General features: G+C 46.1%; 1 protein-coding gene across 2 annotated transcripts in view; it reads left to right on the forward strand.

Moving 5' to 3' along the window:
- The window catches only part of PLRG1 (pleiotropic regulator 1), a 250,135-nt gene that overhangs the window by 216,525 nt on the left and 11,550 nt on the right, over positions 1 to 22,060 (forward strand). Inside the window, exon 13 of one of the 2 annotated variants that reach the window (XM_078777035.1) lies at positions 1,795 to 1,934. The exons of the other annotated variant lie outside the window; for it this stretch is intronic. Within the exon in view, the coding sequence (XP_078633161.1) occupies positions 1,795 to 1,934 (140 nt within the window). The remainder of the gene's footprint in view (positions 1 to 1,794; positions 1,935 to 22,060) is intronic. 2 annotated transcript variants of the gene reach the window in all.

Here is a 22,060-nt window from a genome sequence, read left to right on the forward strand (position 1 = left end):
AGCACCCACCAAGCCAGCCGTTCCATTCCAACAGTTTCAAATAGAGCGCATGCTTGAGTGCTTATGCCACTTGGCAAGTGCTCTGCAATAAACTTGGTAACTGAACAATCCCCCTGGTGTTGCCTTAACGGTTATGGTGGCTGCTTACGATATTTGGGTCTTGAGTTCAAGCCCCTGTAGTGCCATTAAATAACACCAGGTGGGTTTAACCCCGCCTGTCATCCTTCTGAGGTTGGCAAAATGAGTCCCAGCTTACTGGCAACAGGGGCATCATCAACACCGCTGCATCAGTGGCACAGCTGCGCTCCCAGCAAAGAAATAACGAGCAGTCATAGGTTGCACACGAAATAATAATACTGCAAGGGGTATCGTGTTCAATTAACTCGAGTTGAGCGGTTTCTTCATTAACAATTCATCTCTTTTGCATCTTGACAACTAGATGGTATTCATAGAATACTTACCCTGTGCCGTCAACTTGGTGCGAGCCAACTCTTCTGTTTTTGAATGTTTTTTTTTTCTTTGATCCAATATGGCTGCCAGACCACGTGAGCGATGACGTCATAAATTTACATTCTCTAAATAATTATAGCATAGATCACAATAAATTTCAAACTTATCAGACTAAGCGTTGTCCCTGGCAAATTATGATGTCATAATTATGTCACCAATGACGTCATTGTTAACACCTATTCCCCATATGGAGTTCTTTCCCAGGAGCCACATTTCAACTTTTCGATGGAGCAGTTTTGAAGATATAGAGGTTTAACGTTTTTCAATTTTTCCAAGATGGCACCTTGGATGGCACATGACCTATTACATCATAATTATCAATAAAATATTCTGCAGGAGGCAGCACTCCTGTGGTGAAAATTTCGTGTCCATCAGACTAACAGTGGCAGAGATAGAAAAATTCATACTGATCGGATGAAGCGTTTTATTTGTGGAATCATGACATCATAACAAAGGCACTGATGACATCATCACTAACACACCTCATTCCCCTTGGGGAGTACTTGACAATGAGCCATGTTTCAATTTTTCCCCATTGAGCGGTTTCAAAGATATAAAGGTACAAAGTTTTTCCGAGATGATGCCTGTGCCACGTGACCTATGACATCATAATCATCATTAAAATATTCTACAGGAGGAGGCGCACCGATGGTGAAAAATTTGTCGATCGGACCAAGAATTGCAGAGAAAAAAAAATTCATACTGATCGAATCAAGCCATATGGAGTTCCTGAGTTTATGTTTCTTATCAAATTTTGATAAATCAAAGTTTATTTGACACTACTTGTCAAATTATTATGTCATAATGAAGGCACCAATGACATCATCAACATATCTTATTCCCCATGGGGAGTACTTGACAATGAGCCATGTTTCAACTTTTTCCATTGAACGGTTTGGGAGACATAGAGGTATAACGTTTTTCCAAGATTGAATCCATACCACTTGACCTATGAAGTCAAAATTATTCAAAAACAAATTCTACAGGTGGAGGCACTCCTTTGGTAAAATGTTGTGTCAATCGGACCAACGGTTGCCGAGAAGATGAATTTTAAAAATGCAGACACGTACGTACGCCACACCTACATACGCCACACGTACGTCCACCACAAATACGTACGCCACACCTACGTACGCCACACGTTCGCACATACAGATGCAACCGAATGTCACGTTGCCTTTCGCTTCGCAAGCGCAGGGTTCAAATGTCTCATTTGCTGATAATTGCAACCTCCATTCACCCACATCAACCCCTCACTTCTTTTCTGTCTTCCATATCTGTCAGGTATATGTTTGCCTCTGCATCACCAGACAACATAAAGCAGTGGAAGTTTCCTGATGGGGTCTTTATTCAAAATCTCTCTGGCCACAACGCCATTATCAACTGCCTGGCCATCAACTCTGATGGTGTTCTTGTGTCAGGAGGTACAAATCACCACATATGCCTGATTTGAGAAATATTTGATGCATCATGGCTGTCATCTTTTCAGTTTGGCTATCATCTACGTACTTGACATTCCCATCTGAGCTTCCTTATATTATGTGCAGTGCATATGTTAGAAATATACTCTGCTTGCAGTCTGGGGCTATTTTAGGTCCAACTTTTATTTGAGCATAGAAAATGCAGGAAACCTTTTTATAACTCAACTGGACTATGTCCAGCTGAGTTTTTGTCGACACCCAGTGTCCGTCGTCCGTCTGTCGTCTGTCTGTCTGTCTGTCGTCTGTAAACAATTCTACGTCTACGCTCTAAAAGTCACTAATATTGATGAAGTTTGATGAAACTTGTTATGCAGCATCTTTAAGACAAACTAGTTTGGGATTGCATTTGGGCGTTGCACGCCCAAAGATGGGCGTGGCAGGGCGGCCATATTGAAAAATCAATTTTTGTCATATATTTTTAGCACATATAAACTATATAGTTTGTGGTTCTATTATGCATATTCTAACCATATTGATATAGACCAGTTGAGTTCAGGTTCCCTGGAACCTCTAGTTTATGATGAGGGACTGACAGAACCAGGGATTTTATTGTTTTTCATCATAGCTTGAGAGTAAAAAAAAAAAAAAAAAAAGTTTGGATAGAAGCAGGGCAGGGGTTTTTCACACAACATTGTCAATACAGTAAGTCCTCGCTTAACATCATCCCGGATAACATTGTTTTGTTATTAAGTCGCTGATCTACTAGAGAACATACTTGTTTGAAGTTGTTCACCGTTCCATTAAAAAGTCATTTTACCTCTAAGTACCAAACTAATGCTTTTCCTCGTTTTAAAGCTGCAGTATAAACCAGAGATTCCTAACCGCCGGTCCGCGGACTGCTACCAGTCTGTGAAGTAATGCCATAAAAAATAATTAAAGGGAGGCGCAAAGCGCCTCTCCCTTTATATAAGGGATCGTTTCTCTGTATGCAGCTTCAACATGGGGACTGAAAATACGTTTCTCGGTTTCTACGAGACGAAATCGGCTGCAAATTTCAGAAGTAAATTATTTGTACATCGAGGTAATATGTTCCAAATTTCAGCAACGTCCGTTTCCACATTCTTGAGTTGTATTTATAAAACCCTCAAAATCACGTTGGTGTCTGTCAAATCCGTCCGTCCGCCCAAAATGTGTTGGCGCTTATATCTCAAGGGCTATACATTGAAACTAGATGAAACTTGGAATATACATCGGCTAATAGAACTAGTTAATGGCTTTTGAGACGAATTCCACCAAAGTGCTATAGTTTTTGCTTTAAAATTAAGTATATATAAATATATATACATAAATAAATATCTAAAAATATATACATACACTACTCACAATAAGTTAGGGATATTGGCAGGTTCTTCAGTGTGGTTGATTTTGTGTATTAATTTTGTTGAAAAAAGTTGTTGATCCTCATACTATGGTTATTAATTAGTGTGAAAAAACACAGCATTCTTCATTTCAATACCCTTCACCCTAACCCCGATAAAAAATAAAATAAACTCACTCCCACAATATCCCGAACTTATTGTGAGTAGTGTACTTTATAATTCTTCAAAATGTTATTACCCAAATCCAACGTGCGATTGTGCAACGTTGCAACGTGCAACGTCCAATTGGTCTAATGGATAAGGCATCAGACTCCCAAGTTGGGGAGTGAAGGTTCGAGTCCCATCTGGGTTGAATTATTTTTACTTTAAAAAATATTTTATAGTCTTGAATAATTATATCAAAAAGGGGCACAAAGTAACCTTCCCTTTATATGGGACGGTTTCTCTGTATGCAACTTGAGCATGGGGACTGAAAATTCGTTTGTTAGCTTCTACTGGTATATTATATATATACAGTCATGTGAAAAAGTAAGTACACCCCATGTAAAGTTTTCACTTTTTCAACATATTTCAACATACTGCTATTTGATCTTCATTTCAACAATATTGATAGATAAAGGTGATATAATATAACAAATATCATGAAACATTTACATTTTGTAGTCCATTGTAGAATTTAGACAAACATAAATGCAAATTTCGCATGTGGAAAAAGTAAGTACACCCCCACATTTATCACTACTTCAAATACCTAAAATTAGAATCAGGTGCACCAGCTCAGGTGCAAATGATTAGAACATCGTTAGAGAGGATCTTGGAGGAACCTGTCTTATTTAAACCTCAGACATTTAGTTTGGTTTACTCTTTGTTGTTGAAGTGTGCGGCGTCACCATGCCTAGATCAAAAGAGCTCTCTCAGGCCTTCAGAAAGAAGGTTGTAGATGCCTACGAGTCTGGGAAGGGATTTAAAAAGATCTCCAAACAATTTGAAATGAATCATTCGACTGTCCGGAAGATCATCTACAAGTGGAGAAGATTACAAACAACTGCCAACTTGTTCAGGCCAGGCCGCCCCAGCAAGTTCAGCCCGAGAGCAGACCGCAAGATGCTGAAAGACGTCTCTAAGAACCCCAGAATGTCATCACGGGACCTACAGGTAGCTCTTGCCACTGTTGATGTCGAAGTGCACGAGTCTACCATTAGAAAGCGGCTGCACAAAATTGATCTACATGGGAGGTGTGCCAGGAGGAAACCTTTACTGTCCAGAAAGAACATCAGGGCAAGACTAAAGTTTGCCAATGAACACCCAGGCAAAGACCAGCGTTTCTGGAACAATGTGCTCTGGACAGATGAGTCAAAGGTAGAGCTATTTGGCTACAGTACCAGAAGACATGTTTGGCGAAAACCAAAGACAGCATTTGACCACAAGAACCTGATACCAACTGTAAAGCATGGTGGTGAAATATTATGGTTTGGGGCAGCTTTACTGCATCAGGGCCTGGGCAGCTCACCATCATATAATCCACTATGAATTCTTCATTGTACCAGAGGGTGCTTGAGGATAATGTGAGGCCATCTTTCGGAAATTTGAAGCTCAACCGAAGGTGGACCTTGCAACATGACAATGACCCTAAACATACCAGTAAATCCACCAAGGAATGGCTGAAAAGAAAGAAATGGAGGGTTCTGGAATGGCCAAGTCAAAGCCCGGATCTAAATCCCATCGAGATGTTGTGGGGGGATTTGAAACGAGCTGTGCATACAAGAAACCCCTCAAATGTTGCACAGCTGAAAGAATTCTGCATGGAGGAGTGGGCAAAAATTTCTCAGTCGATGTCAGAGACTGGTAGACAGTTATAAGAAATGCCTACTTGAGGTCGTTTCTGCCAAAGGGGGCAATACCACCTATTAGACTTAGAGCCAAGGGTGTACTTACTTTTTCCACATGCAAAATTTGCATTTGTATTTATTTAAATAATACAATGGACTACAAAATGTAAATGTTTTATGATATTTGTTATATTATATCACCTTTATCTGTCAATATTGTTGAAATGAAGATCAAATAGCTGTATGTTGAAATATGTTGAAAAAGTCAAAACTTTACATGGGGTGTACTTACTTTTTTACGTGACTATAAATATACATATATACACACTTTATACTCCTTTAAAATATATATGTTTTAAATTCTGACATGCTGGCTCAATGGCCTAATGGATAAAGCTTCAGGCTGTGGTGCCCACAGTCCCAAAAGCAAGTGCCCGACTTGCGACTTCTCCCCCCATCCCCTCCCCTTCAATTATTGGCCCCATTGCAGCCAAACAGCTCCTTAGCTGTCATCCCGCCAGGAAGGTCTCCAAACCAGGCTCCTTCGGCCTCAGGCTCTCATAGCCTCAGGGTCGCCAGAGGTCTCCATACCTCGAGGCGCCAAACAAGACCTCCTGCCGATGGGTTTTTCCAATTTCCAGACACCACCGGCTGCCTGGGGCAAATTACCTCGGATTGGGGGGAGGGGAGAGGGGGGGCACAGTCACCACTTCACCAGAGCTTGATCCGTACCTGCGGACACACACACCTTCCCCACCCACAAAGTCCACAATGACACTTCCTCCCCCGCTGCCGTTCAATTCTCAACACTGCAAAGCTGTCATGCCATAAAGATGGTATTTGTTGGTATACTGCCATGGCCTGCTTACATGTGAAATCCCAATTCACATTTCAATCACATCAACCACAATTCAATTTCCATTCTCACAAGAACACAAAAACACAAAACTTTTTACACATAAACAAACGCCACCCACAAGACACTTTATGGCACACTCCGATCCGACCACCGGCCATGCCGTCACGCTAACCCGGCTCCATTCCAAATTACTCATGTCCTAATTTCTGAGCAAGTACCGAAACCCTGGGACAGAAAACAGCAAGGCCTCTAACCTTAAGTGCAGGTAGTCGCAGGTTGGTCGGGTCCAAGAGTGTCATCCACCCCGCCACATTCCACCTTTATCCCATGGGGCCAATCGATTTCCCCAAATTTCCTTTTCTCTGCTGTACTAGCAAGCATGTGGATCCGCCTCCTCCTGTGACCTTTGCTATACTTCTACCCTTGGCTACGACAGCTCTGCCCCTCTACCGTGCAAGGGCTATCGGGTAAGTTGAGCAGCTGAAACGCCAACATGGCCCACGAGTGTCCATAAGGGTGTGACCTACCATTCATCCTTTGGCCCCCCTGCGAGGACCACGGCTCCACTAGCTCAGACTGGCCAATGCGGTGAACACCTGCTGCCAACTCCGTCATTTCCAAGGCCTCGGACCTGGGGGGCACGGTCGCAGTGCGTGGCATCCACTTCACGTCCCCTGCACCTCATATCGCCCAGTCCACCCACATGCAGCCCCCAGTGCTCACCCACATATGATCATGCCCAAAGTCTAGTCGACAGTCATGCTCCACCAGGAGACTCAATCCCAGAAGACGTGGCCGCACACCTCCGCCACCCATGCCACCACGTTGACCCCTAGACTGCCCAACTCCATCCCTACAACCCCGCGTCCTAATATTGGCGCCTTCGCTGCCATAGCCAGTTGAAGGCTGGATCAATAATATTAACCTATCAAGCTTAACCTATCAATTATTTTTTTCCCAGCCTCCAACACTTTGGTCCAGCCCACCTGGATCAATAATAGTGTCACTGGCCCAGTGTCCACCATGGCTTTACAAAATTCCCCTTGATCTTTGCATCTAACCCACAGATTACCCATGCCAATTTTCCCACATTTCACTATTTTTACCAAAGAAGGGAGCTTCTCCATCCACTTGCCAGCCGAGCATGGCCCAGTATGCGTGGCTCGTTCCAATTTCCCGATCAGTCAATCCCAGTGCTCTTCCCAAACCGAGTCCCCAAATCACAACAGATCATCTGTGGAAGATCATGCTCTTACCATCGTGTTCCACAGATGCTCCAATGGTTGTCCAATGGGTATAATTATCCATCCCTGTCCATGTGGTTCGACCCGCGTCCACAGACAAGCACAGCATGGCAGGTCATCACATGCTGGCTGTCTCAGGGGGAGGCTGTCAGGCCGCATGCCAGGGCGTTCACCACATCAGGCCTTTGTTGGCCGTCTGTGGTGCCGCCACCAAAGCGCAACCTGTAACACCTCCCCCTTGTGGTCCTCATGATACACCATGCCAGGTGCCTGTGAGAAACCACCTCAGACCCCCCCCCCCCCTCCTCAGACCCCCTCCAAAGGTCTCAACCCCCTCCAAGGTCCGGCGACCCTGTCAGCCCGAGACACTCGCTCGGGCCGCTCCCCGATGGACAAGGGATGCCACACTCCACCAGACTCCCCGTGGGGCCCGGTTCATACCACAACACCCCACATCCAAACCCTGCCAGCACAGCCCCCCAGCTGGTTGGCATCATCCAATTTTGAAAGGGGCAAATTTTCCATGAGGCCGGCCCCAATGACCTCTCCTGGTCTGAATTCCGCAGCCAAGATGGCCCCACCACAGTGTGACCAACTCCCACCATGGCTGCTCCAAATCAAATTCCCATTTAAATTTAATTTTAAAAATGTTGGCCTCGTCTGCCCAACCACAGCTGCTGGTTACAACCCCTTCTTCAGGTTTTTCTTCCCATCCCTGCAGCTGCTCCAAATTCACTAAGGGGATCGCTTTTTCCGAGGCTCTATCTCCCGACTCCTCCATGTCTGAGTCCAGCTTGGGGTCAAAACACCTCCCCAGCTCTGTATTCAATTTCAGAGCCTCCAGTGCCCAATCGTGGTTCGTGGTGAGGGTCCCCTCGGTCACTTTAATCTCGTCCTGGGGCTATTTGAACGACCGACTTGCCTCATCTCCCAGACCCTGTTGGACCCGAGCAATCTCCTCCCCGACGATACAGTCCAAGGTGCTCGGCCGCTCCTGTGTCAAATCATTCTCATCATCAATCAATTGTGGCCCGAACAGGTCTTTATCTGCAAACACCCGCTCTTGTTCTGTTATACGGGCTTCCAATATTTTAAACTCTTACTCCAAACCACCATCCTGGTGATGCACAAATTCCAATTCCTCCCCCTGCTGGTGCATTCTGGCATCCACGCAGATCCGACAGCCTCCAGGTCCTCATTTAACAAACATTCCCTATTTACTGCCGAACATTCCTTCTTTACTTCCGAACATTCACCCTCTCCTGTGCCCCCAACTTTATCAGCCTGGGTTTCACCCACTTACATTTTCAATGCCATCTCTTCCCCCGCTACTTTGTCAATTCGTTCCCCCAGTTCTTGTGTTCTTTCCTCAATTTTTTCTTCTCATTGTTCATTCATCTCCCTTATTTAATTCCCTTGTTCACTCATTCCTTTGTTCATTCCCTCTATCTTTCCCTCCAATCCATCACTTTTATTTTCCATTCGTTCATTTATTCCCTCAATTTTGTTTTCCATTCCATGAATTTGTCCCTTCAATTCCCCTTTCATTCCATTAATTCCCCCCTTTTAATTCATTTGTTTGGGTATTCATTTTGTTTTCCATTCCCTTCAATTGTTCCATTAACATTTATAACCAGACCTGGTCGGGCATCGCACCTGTTCCCATTGTCCCCTGCTTCCTCATAGGGGGGGGGGGGAGTGGACTAACACTCGGAACGGGGGAGGTTCCAATGCTACCCTCAAATCCTTCTATCCCCGGCTCACTTCCACGCCCCGCAGAGCCCTCCATCCGCTCGGGCGATGTCGTTTACGTCCACCATTACGTGCCATCCCGTGAATGTGTACTTTACCTCAGAGAAAAATAAAATTTAAATTTTGTAATGCGCTGTCTTGCGCTCTTCCTGACACCAATCAACTACACTATTTGGACACCCCGGTGACTCTGATTACCTCCCCCTCGATGAGAGAAAGACAACTGTTAAAAATGTTGATTCCAAAAGCTGAGCGCAATTTTTCCCCCAGCGGGTGTCGAACTCGCAACCCTCGGACACCGAGTGTCAGCCGGGTCCGAATCCCAAACTCCTGATACCAGTTTTTGCTGGTGTCAGAAAGTTCGTATCCCACTCCTCGGCACCAGTTGTCATGTTCACCGGGATTAACACCCCTGGGTGACGGATGGCCAACCGAGCTTTAACTCTGAGGCGTATACTCAACTATGGCGGTAGTGACATGTGCGGGGGGGGGGGGGGGGGGGAGGGAGGGGGTTATTGGAGGGCAGCGAGAGCTTACCTGTACGGACGGACGCGATGCTGGTTTTCCGAACCACATACAAATAAACGGACAAGACAAGGAATGCAAAATGTAACTAATGATTTCATGGAAGTGATGCTAGGATAACAAAGAATGTACGGTAAAACTGAAATTGCTATATTGAGGATCCTCCATCAGACACAATTACACACAAGGGGATGATAAAATAACGAAAGTAAAAATGTGTGTAATGTTAGCTGGGACTCAGCTCTGGTCTCCTTGACCGACCGGGGTCGTCAAAGGTCCCGCGTCCCTGCGTGGGAAAACACGCATTGGCGCGAAGTCACGTTCACCACCAACGCGAAGTGAACAGGCCCGGGCTCCTCCCACGTCCTTCTCGCTCGGTTGCACCGAGCTCCGACCGTCCCGAACTTCCCAGGTGCACACGGCACTAAACGGCACTAAACATCATTTTCACCATCATCAACCTTTCACTCATTCAAGTCACACTCACCACACTGTCAAACAAACTCCTGAGAAAACAGGACACCAACACCATTCACGCCTTCTGGGCACCCTTGCCACACAAACTTGTATTTCCGTCCCTGCCTACCCTTCACCATTCTCACACCACTTCCCTTCCATCTCGTCTCCTGCACACAACATATGTCCACTCTTCTTCTGACCAATACTTCCACCACTTCTCCTGATCTCCCTGTCATTGGCCCTACATTCCATGTCCCAAACCTAAGAAACCGATCTCCACGTCGGGCATCAGACGTTTCGTCGTCATAAATGGAGTGATTTCCACCCTTGCTTCGATCGGGTTCCCCACCTTGAGTTTTGACGAGAGGGAGTGGTGTCCCCCACGGGGTACTTCGGGCTGTACCCTGCCCATATGTAGTTGTAATTGTCATGGTTCTCTTTTTTGAGGCAATGTTTTTATGGCCGGATGCCCTTCCTGACGCCAACCCTTTTAGTCGCCTCTTACGACACGTAGGGATACGGTGTAGCTATTCTAAACCGGGGTACACACCGGGACCGGGGTACACACCGGGATGGCCGAATGCACGGTGCGAAATAGCATAGCCCAAATAAGTTACAACCGGCTGTACCAACTGAAGCTTTTCTCGTCCCACCTTGTGGCCCTTTGCGGCCAAAGCTTTTAGCAAGTTCCACAAATCCTCCTCACAGGCTGCTTTGGAGGGGGAACAAATCAACAAATCATCAATGTATTGCAACAACACTGATCTCCCCCCCCCTCCCCTCCCCCCTCCATTTAGTTCCACGTCCTCTCGGTCTCGGTGCAATGCTCGGGAAAATAGGGTGAGACTATCAGCGAACCCTTGGGGCAACACAGTCCAGGTGTACTGGCGACCCCTGAAGGTGAAGGCAAACAAATGCTGTGACTCAGGTGCGATAGGCACAGAGAAAAATGCAGAACACAGATCAATGACAGTAAAATGTGTCGCATCCGGTGGGATGGATGTCATGAGGACCTCCGCATTTGGTACTACAGGGTGTATGCTCTGTCTCCCTTTGTTTACCTCCCTCAGGTCCTGGACAAATCTCCATTTGTTTTTCTTCGGCTTTCTTACCGGCAGCGTGTTACATTGGCTGTTACTTTCTACAATTATTTTCTGCTTTACCAGGGACTGAATTACTGGCGCAATACCCACATCGGCCTCATGTCGTAATGTATACTGCCTCACCCATGGGAGGGGCACCCCAGGTTTCACTGGTGTTACCAAAGGTTCAGCGTCTCAAATTCAGCCAACGTCATTATCATGTTTAGTCCACAAATCCGCCAGTACGTCCTTCAAAATGTTATCTGATTCTCCCGGGGCCTTGGATACCTCCCTCACAACATGGGAGCCCTTAGGGGGCAAGTCTACCTCTTCGAATTCCCATTGCTCCGTTTGTAGCAGGGTGTCGATTACAAACCCTTCCCCATTCCCGAGCGTCCTTACAACCCAGTGGCCCACTAGTCGAGAGGCGGTGGTCGGGGCCCGTCGTAAGCTTCCCATCATCCAGCTTACGCTGTCTGGTGGCCACCCTTTTGCAGTAGTGACAGTGACATGAGCCTCTACTCCTTCGGGGTATCGGGATTGCGTATGTTGATCCGGTGTCAGGCTTACTTCGACTCCCATTCCCTTGCTGCCAATCCACACTCGCGATAGATGCACGTTCAAGGTTTTACCCAGCGAGTCCTCAACCAATTCCCGGTATTTCTTGTCGTCCCCCTTAGCGTCGTGGTAGGCCGTGCAGTGGGGTGGGTCGTATCTTACGCTGGTCGTGATTCGATTCTCCTGTAACCAGTCCCGCAGTTCCTTACCTTCGGAACACACCGTATCTATAATGTGTATCAAATTTGTCAAAGCCCCTTTGCCTAGCCACCACCAATATACAGTAGGGCCAGCGTGGGACAATGCTGCCCATCAACAGATCACGTTTAGATTCTGCAACATCTACGAAAACTCCCTGCTCTGTACATGAAATTTGGCAACCTAATCGACAAAGTAAATCCCGTCCTAACAAATTAGTTGGGGCGGTGGTGGTCATTCTGAAAGCATGCTTAGCTTCTCGCGGGCCGCAGACCACTCTCACCTCTTCCGAAATTGGGAGTGCTTGGGGTAAGCCCGAGACGCCCATAATTTGGACGTTCTTATGTGTGGGGCGCAAGGATGGCAATTGTCCCTCATTAATAGTACTACGGTTTGCCCCCGGTGTCCACAAGGAGCTCTATCTGTCGTCCGTCCATGTCCAGAGTTAAGGTCGGCTCCTCTGTAGGCGACATGGTCAAAAGGGGACATTCTCTAGGTGACCAGTCCTCATCCCGTCAATAGGCCGCATGGTTGCCCTGTGGAGGGGGGTCCACGGGGCCCCTTGCGGAACTTTCGGCAGTCGCGTTTCCAATGTCCCATCTGTCCACAGTGGAAGCACGCCCCCCCCAGAATCGGCGGGGCTGAGGGTGTGGGGTGTCCGCCGTTGTTACGTGGTCCCTGTCGTCTCGGTCGTCTAGCTGGCTGCTGGTCCAGTTGTCTCCATTATTGCGGCCAGGGTGGTCCCCGTTGTCCCTTTGTCTGCATATTGACTTGTGTATTATCATTGTCGTCAAAGTCATGTTCGTCATCATAGTCCCAATTACCTTGGGGAGTTGCCCTAACGTTCCAGTTCTGGGCATGCCCACAGTCTCGATTTCCCCCTTTATGGTTGAGTTGGGCCTGTCGTTCCTGTACCAACATTTGCAGTATGTCATCCTTCACATCAGCTTTCTTCTCATCACAGTCACTACACTGGTCAGCTGCTTCGCATAATTCGTTGGTTGGGGTATTCCTCCACCCAAGTTTAACTAATTGGATGCGCTTCTTTATTGCGGGCCTCATTCCTTCCACTCGGAAGTTGTTCAAAACAGGTAGCTAGCTGGGGAAACCCTCCCCATTTTATCAATGCTCTTTCCAATCTTTCCCTCCAGTCTGCTGCTGCTTCGCCTTGCTTTTGTTTTAGGGCGAATATTTTATTCCAATCGGGCCCCGCGGCTGGCATTAAAGCGGCTCGTACTCCAGCCATCAGCTGGGTGATCCGAGTATTCCATGGGTCTCCCACTAGGGGTGTGTTTGGTTCCTCATTTGGCCAGTGTCCGTGTGCCTGTTCCCACACCCGCAAGGGCAGTGTAGCTTTTCCCATAAGGCAATCGTCTCGCCAATCTGCCTGCCAATTTTGTATCCACATTAGCATACATTCGGACACTTGATGGGGCTGATCTTTTATCAAGGTTTTTACCCGTTCTTCCATAGCAGTCAAATCGGATTCCCTCCAAGGTACTCTAGTTGTAACAGCTCGTTCATTCCCTTCACATCCCCGTACGCCTATGGTTTTAACAGGGAACATTCCTGTCATAGTCTGTGGGATCCCATTCCCTGTAAGCCCTGCCAGTGAGGGGTATAGTCCCTCCTGCCATATAGGTGGCGGGAACCCTGGAATGTCCGTCCCCTCGTCTTCCCTCGTAGCACCTTGTCCTCTGAACGGGTTACCCGGGCTATGGTAGTCCTCGGGCACGGCGAGTTGGATTGAAGCGACCCCTTCCGTTTCTAACGCTTGGGCAGGATTCCACTATCCGTTCTGAATGTACCGTGGAACGACCCACTTCCCCTGTTTCTTGTCCCACTGAGGGGCTGGTGTCCCGTCTTTATGGGGTCCGGGAGTTGGCAACAGAGATGGGGACAGGGAAGGTGGTGCCTGGAGCCCAGGGACAGGATCCTAACCCGAACAACTCTCAAGATTTAACTCTCAAACCTGTCTCCCTCTTCAAAATCGTAGTGGTGTCTGGTCAAATCTGCTTCTGGTGTTTGAGGTAAGGGAGGGTATGGAGGGGGAACAAACGGCTACACAGCAAACTCTGCACGTGAAAAAACTGAATGCCTCAACTCTGGCGCAAAATCTTGTGTCCCAAACCCATCTCTCTCTGTACCCAGTCGTACCCAGCTGCTCCTGGACTCTGTGTCCTTCTCTCCTGACAAGGTGGAGAAGTTTCTGTCAATCCTCGACTGATTCTGCAACTGGACCAGACGGCATCAGCCCACGGGTCCTAAAATCCTGTTCTTCCGCTCTTTCACTCCCTCTCTCTGTTCTCTTCACCCTCTCTTTTGCTCAAGGTCATCTGCCATCTGCTTGGAAATCAGCCAACATTACCGCCTTACACAAAAAGGTGCAAAAACAGATCCTTGCACCAATCAGCCTGCTCCCAATTATCAGCAAAGGCATGGAATCAATCATTGCTTCGGATATCAAATCCTTCCTCTTCTCCAATGGCTTGATCTCTGATCATAAATTTGGTTTCAGACCAGGTCACTCTACTCTAGACATGTTGCTTCTGCTCTCTCAACGATGGATTGAAGTCCTCAATGTCAAACAGGAAATCAGAGCTGTCTCCCTTGATATATCACGTGCCTTTGATACGGTCTGGCACCCCGCTCTGCTCACCAAACTCTCCTCTTATGGTATCCATGGAAAATCTCCACGCATGGCTTGCGGACTTCCTCTATGGTCGTAGTCAACAGTCAATGTGTGGCCCTGAATGGATTTCTCTCATCTCCCCTTCCTGTTCAGGCTGGAGTTCCCCAAGGCAGTGTTCTGGGCCCTGTGCTTTTTCTGGTCTTCATCAATGATCTCTCCGACTCTGGAAAATCCCCTCTATCTCTTTGCTGATGACTCCACTCTCTGCTGCTCCATGCCTCATCCCTCAGATCGGCAGTCTGCAGCCTCCTCTCTCTCTGCAGGCCTGGACCAAATCACAGACTGGTCAAACAAGTGGAACATGTCTTTCAATCCTGACAAATCTCGCATTCTCACTATGTCTCTCTGAAAAGACCGTCTGGACAACCCTCTCATCTACTTTCTCAACAATCCTCTCCAAGAAGTTCTGTCACTCAAGCTCTTGGGTCTCACTATCTACCATGATCTTTCCTGGGAAAACCACATTTCCAAGCTGGCCTTCAAAGCCAGTCGCTGACTGGGTATCGTCCGTCATGCGAAGTTCTTCCTTGGTACACCTAAGCTTTGTATACTGAATCGAGGCTCGTGAAAGAGCTAACATTTATTTCACAAACAAATCAACCAGACAAACAAAATATATAAAAAGAGGGAGCGGAAGACAAGATGGGGAGAGAAGGGGAAGCACACAAACATAACATTTGAGAGCAGGGAGATGTGTGGGAGGGAGAGGGCTTGGGGGGAGGAGGCGTGGGAAGGGGGGGGGGTGGGAGAAGTATAAAACACAAAGACACCAAGGACTTCCAGGACAGAAGTTGGTATTTCAAAAAAGTGGATTTGGGGTGAAATTAGCGGGGGTAGAAAAGATCAAGGTTTTGGATGGGGGAAGATAAGAGATGGTGGTGAACAGCTGTTTTAAAGACCTGGAGGGTGGAGTGGGATTGAAGAGAGTGAGGGAGTTTGTTCCAGAGGCGGGAGAAAAGAGGAATGAAGGAGTGAAGGTGAGCAGAGAGTCTTGATTTTGGCAGTTTAACCATACGAGGGTTGCAGGCAGATCTTGTGTGACCTGTAGGAATATTTGGGGGACAGAGCCCAGAGAGAGCTGGGGGGGGGGGGGGCAAGGCCAGAGAGGAGTCGGTAGAAGACGGAAAGACCACCAAACCTGCCTGCGGTGAGTGAGTGAAAGGCCCTTGGAGTTAGCTTCATCGCGGGAGATTCCAATGATTCTGAACGCTTTGGTTTCAACATCGTGAAGACGAGCTAGGTGTGAGGCAGGAGCACCAGCCCAGAGGGGAGAGCAGTGTGAGCTGCTCATCACATACAAGGCTTTCATCCGCAGCTCAATGGAATACTGCCCTGACCATGAATACTCCATGACCCCATGGCCAAGGCATACCGTCCATCAAGACTGTCCTATTGGCATATACATGCACCTCAACCCAAAGGCTGAAGCACATGGTCAATCAAAACACACATGCATCCTGACCCTGAAGGGCCAGAATGCAGGGTCATACAATTGGACCCCTCCTCCAGAGGAGTGAGTCCCCATCACTTCAACACAGTTCCGTGCCTCTTATGAGGCACCTTTTTATAATAAAAAAGGTAAAAAATCAAACATTTAAACAGCCTTGGACGTGCGCCTTGACCCCATGGCCAAGGCACACCATCTATCAAGGCTGTCCCATTAGCATACACATGCACCTCAACCCAAGGGCTGAAGCACATGGTCAATCAAAACACATGTATCCTGACCCCGAAGGGCCAGAATGCATGGTCATACAATTGGACCCCTCCTCCATAGGAGTGAATTCCCATGACTTCAACACCATGCCGTCCCGACGAGGGCTTATTTCCCTCTTATGAGGCTGCCTTTTTTAGAATAAAAAAAGGTAAAAAATCAAACATTTAAACAGCCTTGGACGTGCACCCTGACCCCATGGCCAAGGCACACCATCTATCAAGGCTGTCCCATTAGCATACATGTGCACCTCAACGCAAAGGCTGAAGCACATGGTCAATCAAAACACATGCATCCTGACCCCAAAGGGCCAGAATACATGGTCATACAATGGACCCCTCCTCCATAGGAGTGAGTCCCCATGACTTCAACACCATGCCATTCCGACGAGGGCTTATTTACCGCTTATGAGGCCAGCAGTAAAGGCCTGCCTTTTTTAAATAAAAAAGGTAAAAAATCAAACATTTAAACAGCCTTGGACGTGCACCTTGACCCACGGCCATGGCACAACGTCTATCAAGGCTGTCCCATTGGCATACACATGCACCTCAACCCTCTATTGAACAGACGACAGCAAATCCTGAGTGGACAAATCTTGTGTTGGAAAAAAACCCAACAGGTCTAACCGCTGCTGCAACCCAAAGGCTGAAGCACATGGTCATTCAAACACATGCATCCTGACCCCGAAGGGCCACAATGCATGGTCATACAATTGGACCCCTCCTCCATAGGAGTGAGTCCCCATGACTTCAACACCATGCCGTGCCAACGAGGGCCTATTTACCTGTATTGGGGGCCACAGGGAAGCCCTGCCTTTTTTACTATGAAAAAAGGTAAAAAGTCAAACATTTGAACAGCCTTGGACGTGCACCTTGACCCCATGGTCAAGGCACAACGTCAACAAGGCTGTCCCCATAACAATACACATGCGCCTCAACCCCGAGGGGGAAGCGCATGGTCATTCAAACGCATGCATCATGCCCCCCGAAGGGCCACAATGCATGGTCATACAGTTGGGACCACTCCTCTTAATAGGAGTGAGACCCCTTAATCCACCGGCAGGGTATTACTCCTGCCAGGTCCGATTTGCATGCAGTACTTATTTACCTGTATTGGGGGCCACAGGGAAGCCCTGCCTTTTTTACAAGAAAAAAGGTAAAAATTCAAACATTTGAACAGCCTTGGACGTGCACCTTGACCCCATGGTCAAGGCACATCGTCAACAAGGCTGTCCCCATTACAATACACATGCGCCTCAACCCCGAGGGGGAAACGCATGGTCATTCAAAACGCATGCATCATGCCCCCAGAGGGCCACAATGCATGGTCATACTGGTGGGACCACTCCTCTTAATAGGAGTGAGACCCCTTAATCCACTGGCAGGGAATTACTCCTGCCAGGTCCGATTTCCATGCAGTACTTATTTACCGCCAGAGGGCGGCACACTGCAAAAAATCTAACCAATGAGGACCAAACTAGTCTATTAAATGCAAAAGGGCACCTTCTAGCTTTAATGGTGAGCACCAGCCACAGATTATGTCTCACACCGAAGAAACCCCATAATCCGCTAAAAAAGAACAGCTTGTCAAGTCGAGAGTTTAATCATGACTATTTTCCTTGTAATCAAAACATACCTTGTCGAGTCTTCAACGTGGTTTCTACTTTTTAAAATGTACATAAACTCAGAGTTGAGACAAACTCGCTGATGTTGAGTGTACGAAAATGGATGTGAACATTTCATATAACATTAAAGTGTACCTGTACATTTCAAAGTGCATTTGGACATAACTTCTCTAAAATATACGTACACATAATAACTTGCAAAAGAAGAAGAAGAAAAGAAAAAAAACTGAGGGAATTTACCTGGCCTTATGACTAATTAATTAAATATGCATTAGGCATTTCACTTCCACGCTGATTTATTTTTTTCGTTTTACTTCACATGTGAATTGCATGTTCATGGCCATGAAATACAGTTTGAAAAGTTAGACGAAAAACAAAAGTGTTTTTTTTTTAATCAAAGACCACTATTTTCTTTCCTCTGAATTATGATAGAGGGGTCAATATATGGTTGAACCCCCAAAAAATTGATACAAAAGGTTTTTCAATGGATTCTGGTACCATTGGGCATGCTAAATAACATACTAAAAATCTAGTAACATCTGACTTCCGGAAATGGGTCATTTTCAAGATGGCGTCCAAGATGGCCGCCAGGAGCTTAAAATGGCCATATCTCAATTATTATTCAACCTAGAAAGGTGGTTTTGGTGTCTAACCCTAGGTTTTAGGGCCCAAGGAATCAAATTGAATCAATAAAATTACCATCAGTTAATTATTTATTGACAAGTCCAAGATGGCATCCCAAGGTGACATCCTGATCCACTAAAATGGCTCTGTCGAATAGTAGTCAACCTAGAGAGATTGTTTCAGTGTGTATACCTAGGTTTAAGGCACCCAGGAAATCATCAAAATTACTTAAATAAGCACAAAGTAATCAGGTAATCCAATCAGGTAATCCTGTCAAGAGATATCAATAAACAGAGACTGATCGGGATGATAAGTGATGAACTGAGAGAAAGGTATTGCACTGTGGTCAATGCACCTGGAGATGCTGATGTAGATATAGTAAAGGCTGCAGTGGAGGCATCTCCTCTACACACCACTACACTGATTGGAGAAGATACTGATCTCCTTGTCTTACTCCTTTACTATGCGCAGGGAGACAGTAAGAGCCTTTATTTCAGATCAGACAAGTCCAAAGCTGATGGCAGTTTTAAAGTGTATGACATCAACCGTCTAAAAGAAATCCTCGGACATGACGTGTTCTCAGTTGATATTCATCCATGCCATGACTGGTTGTGACACGACTTCTCGGATTTTTGGTGTTGGCAAAAAGACTGCTTTCCAGAAGCTTGTAAAAGGAGACCCTGTCCTTCGGTCTTGTGCCAACACATTCACCATCCCAAACCAGACCACAGAGGTGATCGATGACCTTGGATGCCGAGTAATGGCTATCCTCTTTGGTGGCAAGTGCAAAGATTCCCTTGCAACAATGCGATATAACACCTTCAGCAAGAAGGTTGTCTCTGCTTCGTCTTTTGTAACACCCGAACGTCTGCCCCCAACTGAATCTGCTACCAAACTTCACTGTCGTAGAGCGTACTACCAGATCATGGTGTGGATGGGAAAAGAAGAGGGTATGGATGCCATGAAATGGGGGTGGAGCCTGCAGGATAATCAGTTTGTCCCACTTATGTCAAGAATGAACGCTGCTCCAGACAGTCTCTTGAAGGTCATTCATTGTAACTGCTCCACTGCCTGCAAGACACTCCGCTGCTCTTGTAGACGATATGGACTACCATGTACTACTGCCTGTGGACCGTGCCAACTTGAAGAATGTGACAATCCACATTGAAGTTTTGAAGGGGAGGAGTGAGGGAAGAGTTTTGAAGGGGAGGAGTGAGGGAAGAGTTTTGAAGGGGAGGAGTGAGAGGGAAGGTATTGATGGAATGGGGGGGGGGGGGGGATAGAGTAGAGGGAAGGGACATGGAGTGGGTTGCTGATAAGCGATAGGGTTGGTAGGATAGGAGTATGTACCAGTGGAGTAGGGAACAGACAAGGAAGATGTACAAAAGGAAAAGTTAATTAAATATGAATATCTCATGCAAACTGGGATTCTTCAGATTTTCAATTCAGAGATACATTTGAAAATGTTGGAGGAGGGTGGAACAAAGGTGAATTTAGAGATTGGAGAAAGGAAGAGCTGAAAGGGTTGCATTTTTTAAATTGGAGTGATTGAAAGAGCGATTTGTAAACAACCTTTTGAAAAGGAAGAAGAGCGAGTTATAATCGAAGAGAGTTTACAACACGCGAGAAGAAAGTTTAAATTTTTTTAACCAATAATCGTGAAGACTATATTCATTGAAACGAGGCTGGGGGACAATGATTGCAGACGGGTTCAGAAGGAGGAACAGAAGAATAGAAGGAGATTAACAAGCCAGGTGGAGCAGAGCTCGAAGGAAGGTGGAGGTGCATATAAGCACTTTGTTGGTACGGTAGTAATAATAATAATAATAATGCATTTATTTTATATAGCGCTTTTCAGGAAGCCCAAAGACGCTTTGACAGAGTGCAAAACATAATGCATAGCAAAACATAAAGACAATTGCAAAAAAGAAGAATCAATAGGGAAATATTCAAAGCACAAAGGAGGGAGAAAGAGAGGAGATAGTCAGGGGTGAGATGCTGTGGGTTAAATGTTGAAAACCTTTTATAGTAACTCCTTTTTTTATTATTCTTTATTTTTTTTATTTCTGAAGTTTAGGTGAAAGCAGATTTAAGTAGAAATCACGAGCCTCGATTTCACGAGCCTCGATTCAGTATACAAAAAAAAAAAAAAAAAAAAAAAAGTTGAAAGAGATAGTGAAGGAGTAAACTGTTCAGCCTGGCGGAAGTATGTGCTTTCCCAAGTGCTGTTCTCCTTGGTTATCCCCTGCAATGTGCTCTGACTGTTCATCATTATACCAAATTGGTATTGCCTATTGCTTGTTTTCTTGTGACGTCATCGGAGCACGCGCGCAGGGCATCCTGGGACACCTCGGCCATTTTGATACCCTCTCGAACAACGTCGTCAGCGGATTCACATTAAATCGTTTTTGTTCACGACCAGTCATGCCAATTTGCGGCATATTTCGTTGTTCAAACAGGCCAGGCGTTAGGCCAGGAGTTAAGTTTTACAAAACGCCCAAACTTCTACTGAATCAGGGTGAGGAAACAAGAAATTTAAGTGAAGAGAGGCGGCGTTTGTGGAAGGCTGCCATCAATCGCAGTGACATCCAAACAGAATCACAGTGGGATCGCACACCTGTCTGCTCCGAGCATTTTGTTAACAGTAAGTAAGAACATGTTTCATTGTATAACCATACAATTACTATAATCATTAATGATATTGAATACAATACATACATTTGAACAAATGGAGGGCACTTAATCAATCAGGTCCATAACATTAACACAAGCAGCTTTAAAAAATACATGTTTGTTTAATATATTAATACCTTGGATCGAATCAAGTGGACGTCATTCAGTTCTTTGTGTAGGATTTGTCGCACCCATCCATCTTGGTACAACCTGTATGCCTCGAGGGATTTATACTTCTTCAACTCATCTTTGGTATAGGCCGATTTGCTGAACAACAGGTAGTTGATCACGTTGATGTGGGTCACCTGAGGCCACTTGCTCACATTCTTCTCAAATTGATCATTTGATGATAGACCATAAGGGTCACACCCAATGACAGAAATCTTCTCTTTGTAATGAACAAGAACGTCCGGGGGGAGCGTCTCTTGGTAGCCAAGGTTGGCACTCGCACTGCTAGCCATACTCAAGCCTGGATCTACCGTATCCTTACGTACACTCCAAGTCTGTTCTACAGGTAGTTGGTTGCAGGTTGACCCACTGCCCAGGTGTTCACCAGTTCACTGGTCCACGGCAAACTTAAACCGAATGTTCTGTGTTTGTTGGGCAACAATACGTAATATAAACTAGATGGCACCACACTCCACATGAACGTGACAAAACAAACAAAATTACTTTATAAAACAGACTTTTTGCGATCCGCATTCACCATAAACCAACGCAACAAATCAATATCAGCGCACACGGACAGATTAGCTTGGGTATCAAAATGGCCGCCGCGCAATGCGAGATGGGTAATTTGTGACGTCAGTGAAAACAAAGGATTCTTTGTACTGGAATGTTGCTCTGTTAAAAGTGATGGTAATATGTTATGGTGACATTGCACTTCAAAATATTGTTCTACGTAATATCACTATTTT

This window comes from Myxine glutinosa, chromosome 4 (assembly GCF_964187855.1).
Source record: "Myxine glutinosa chromosome 4, kmMyxGlut1.1, whole genome shotgun sequence".
In the NCBI taxonomy this organism is placed as follows: domain Eukaryota; kingdom Metazoa; phylum Chordata; class Myxini; order Myxiniformes; family Myxinidae; genus Myxine; species Myxine glutinosa.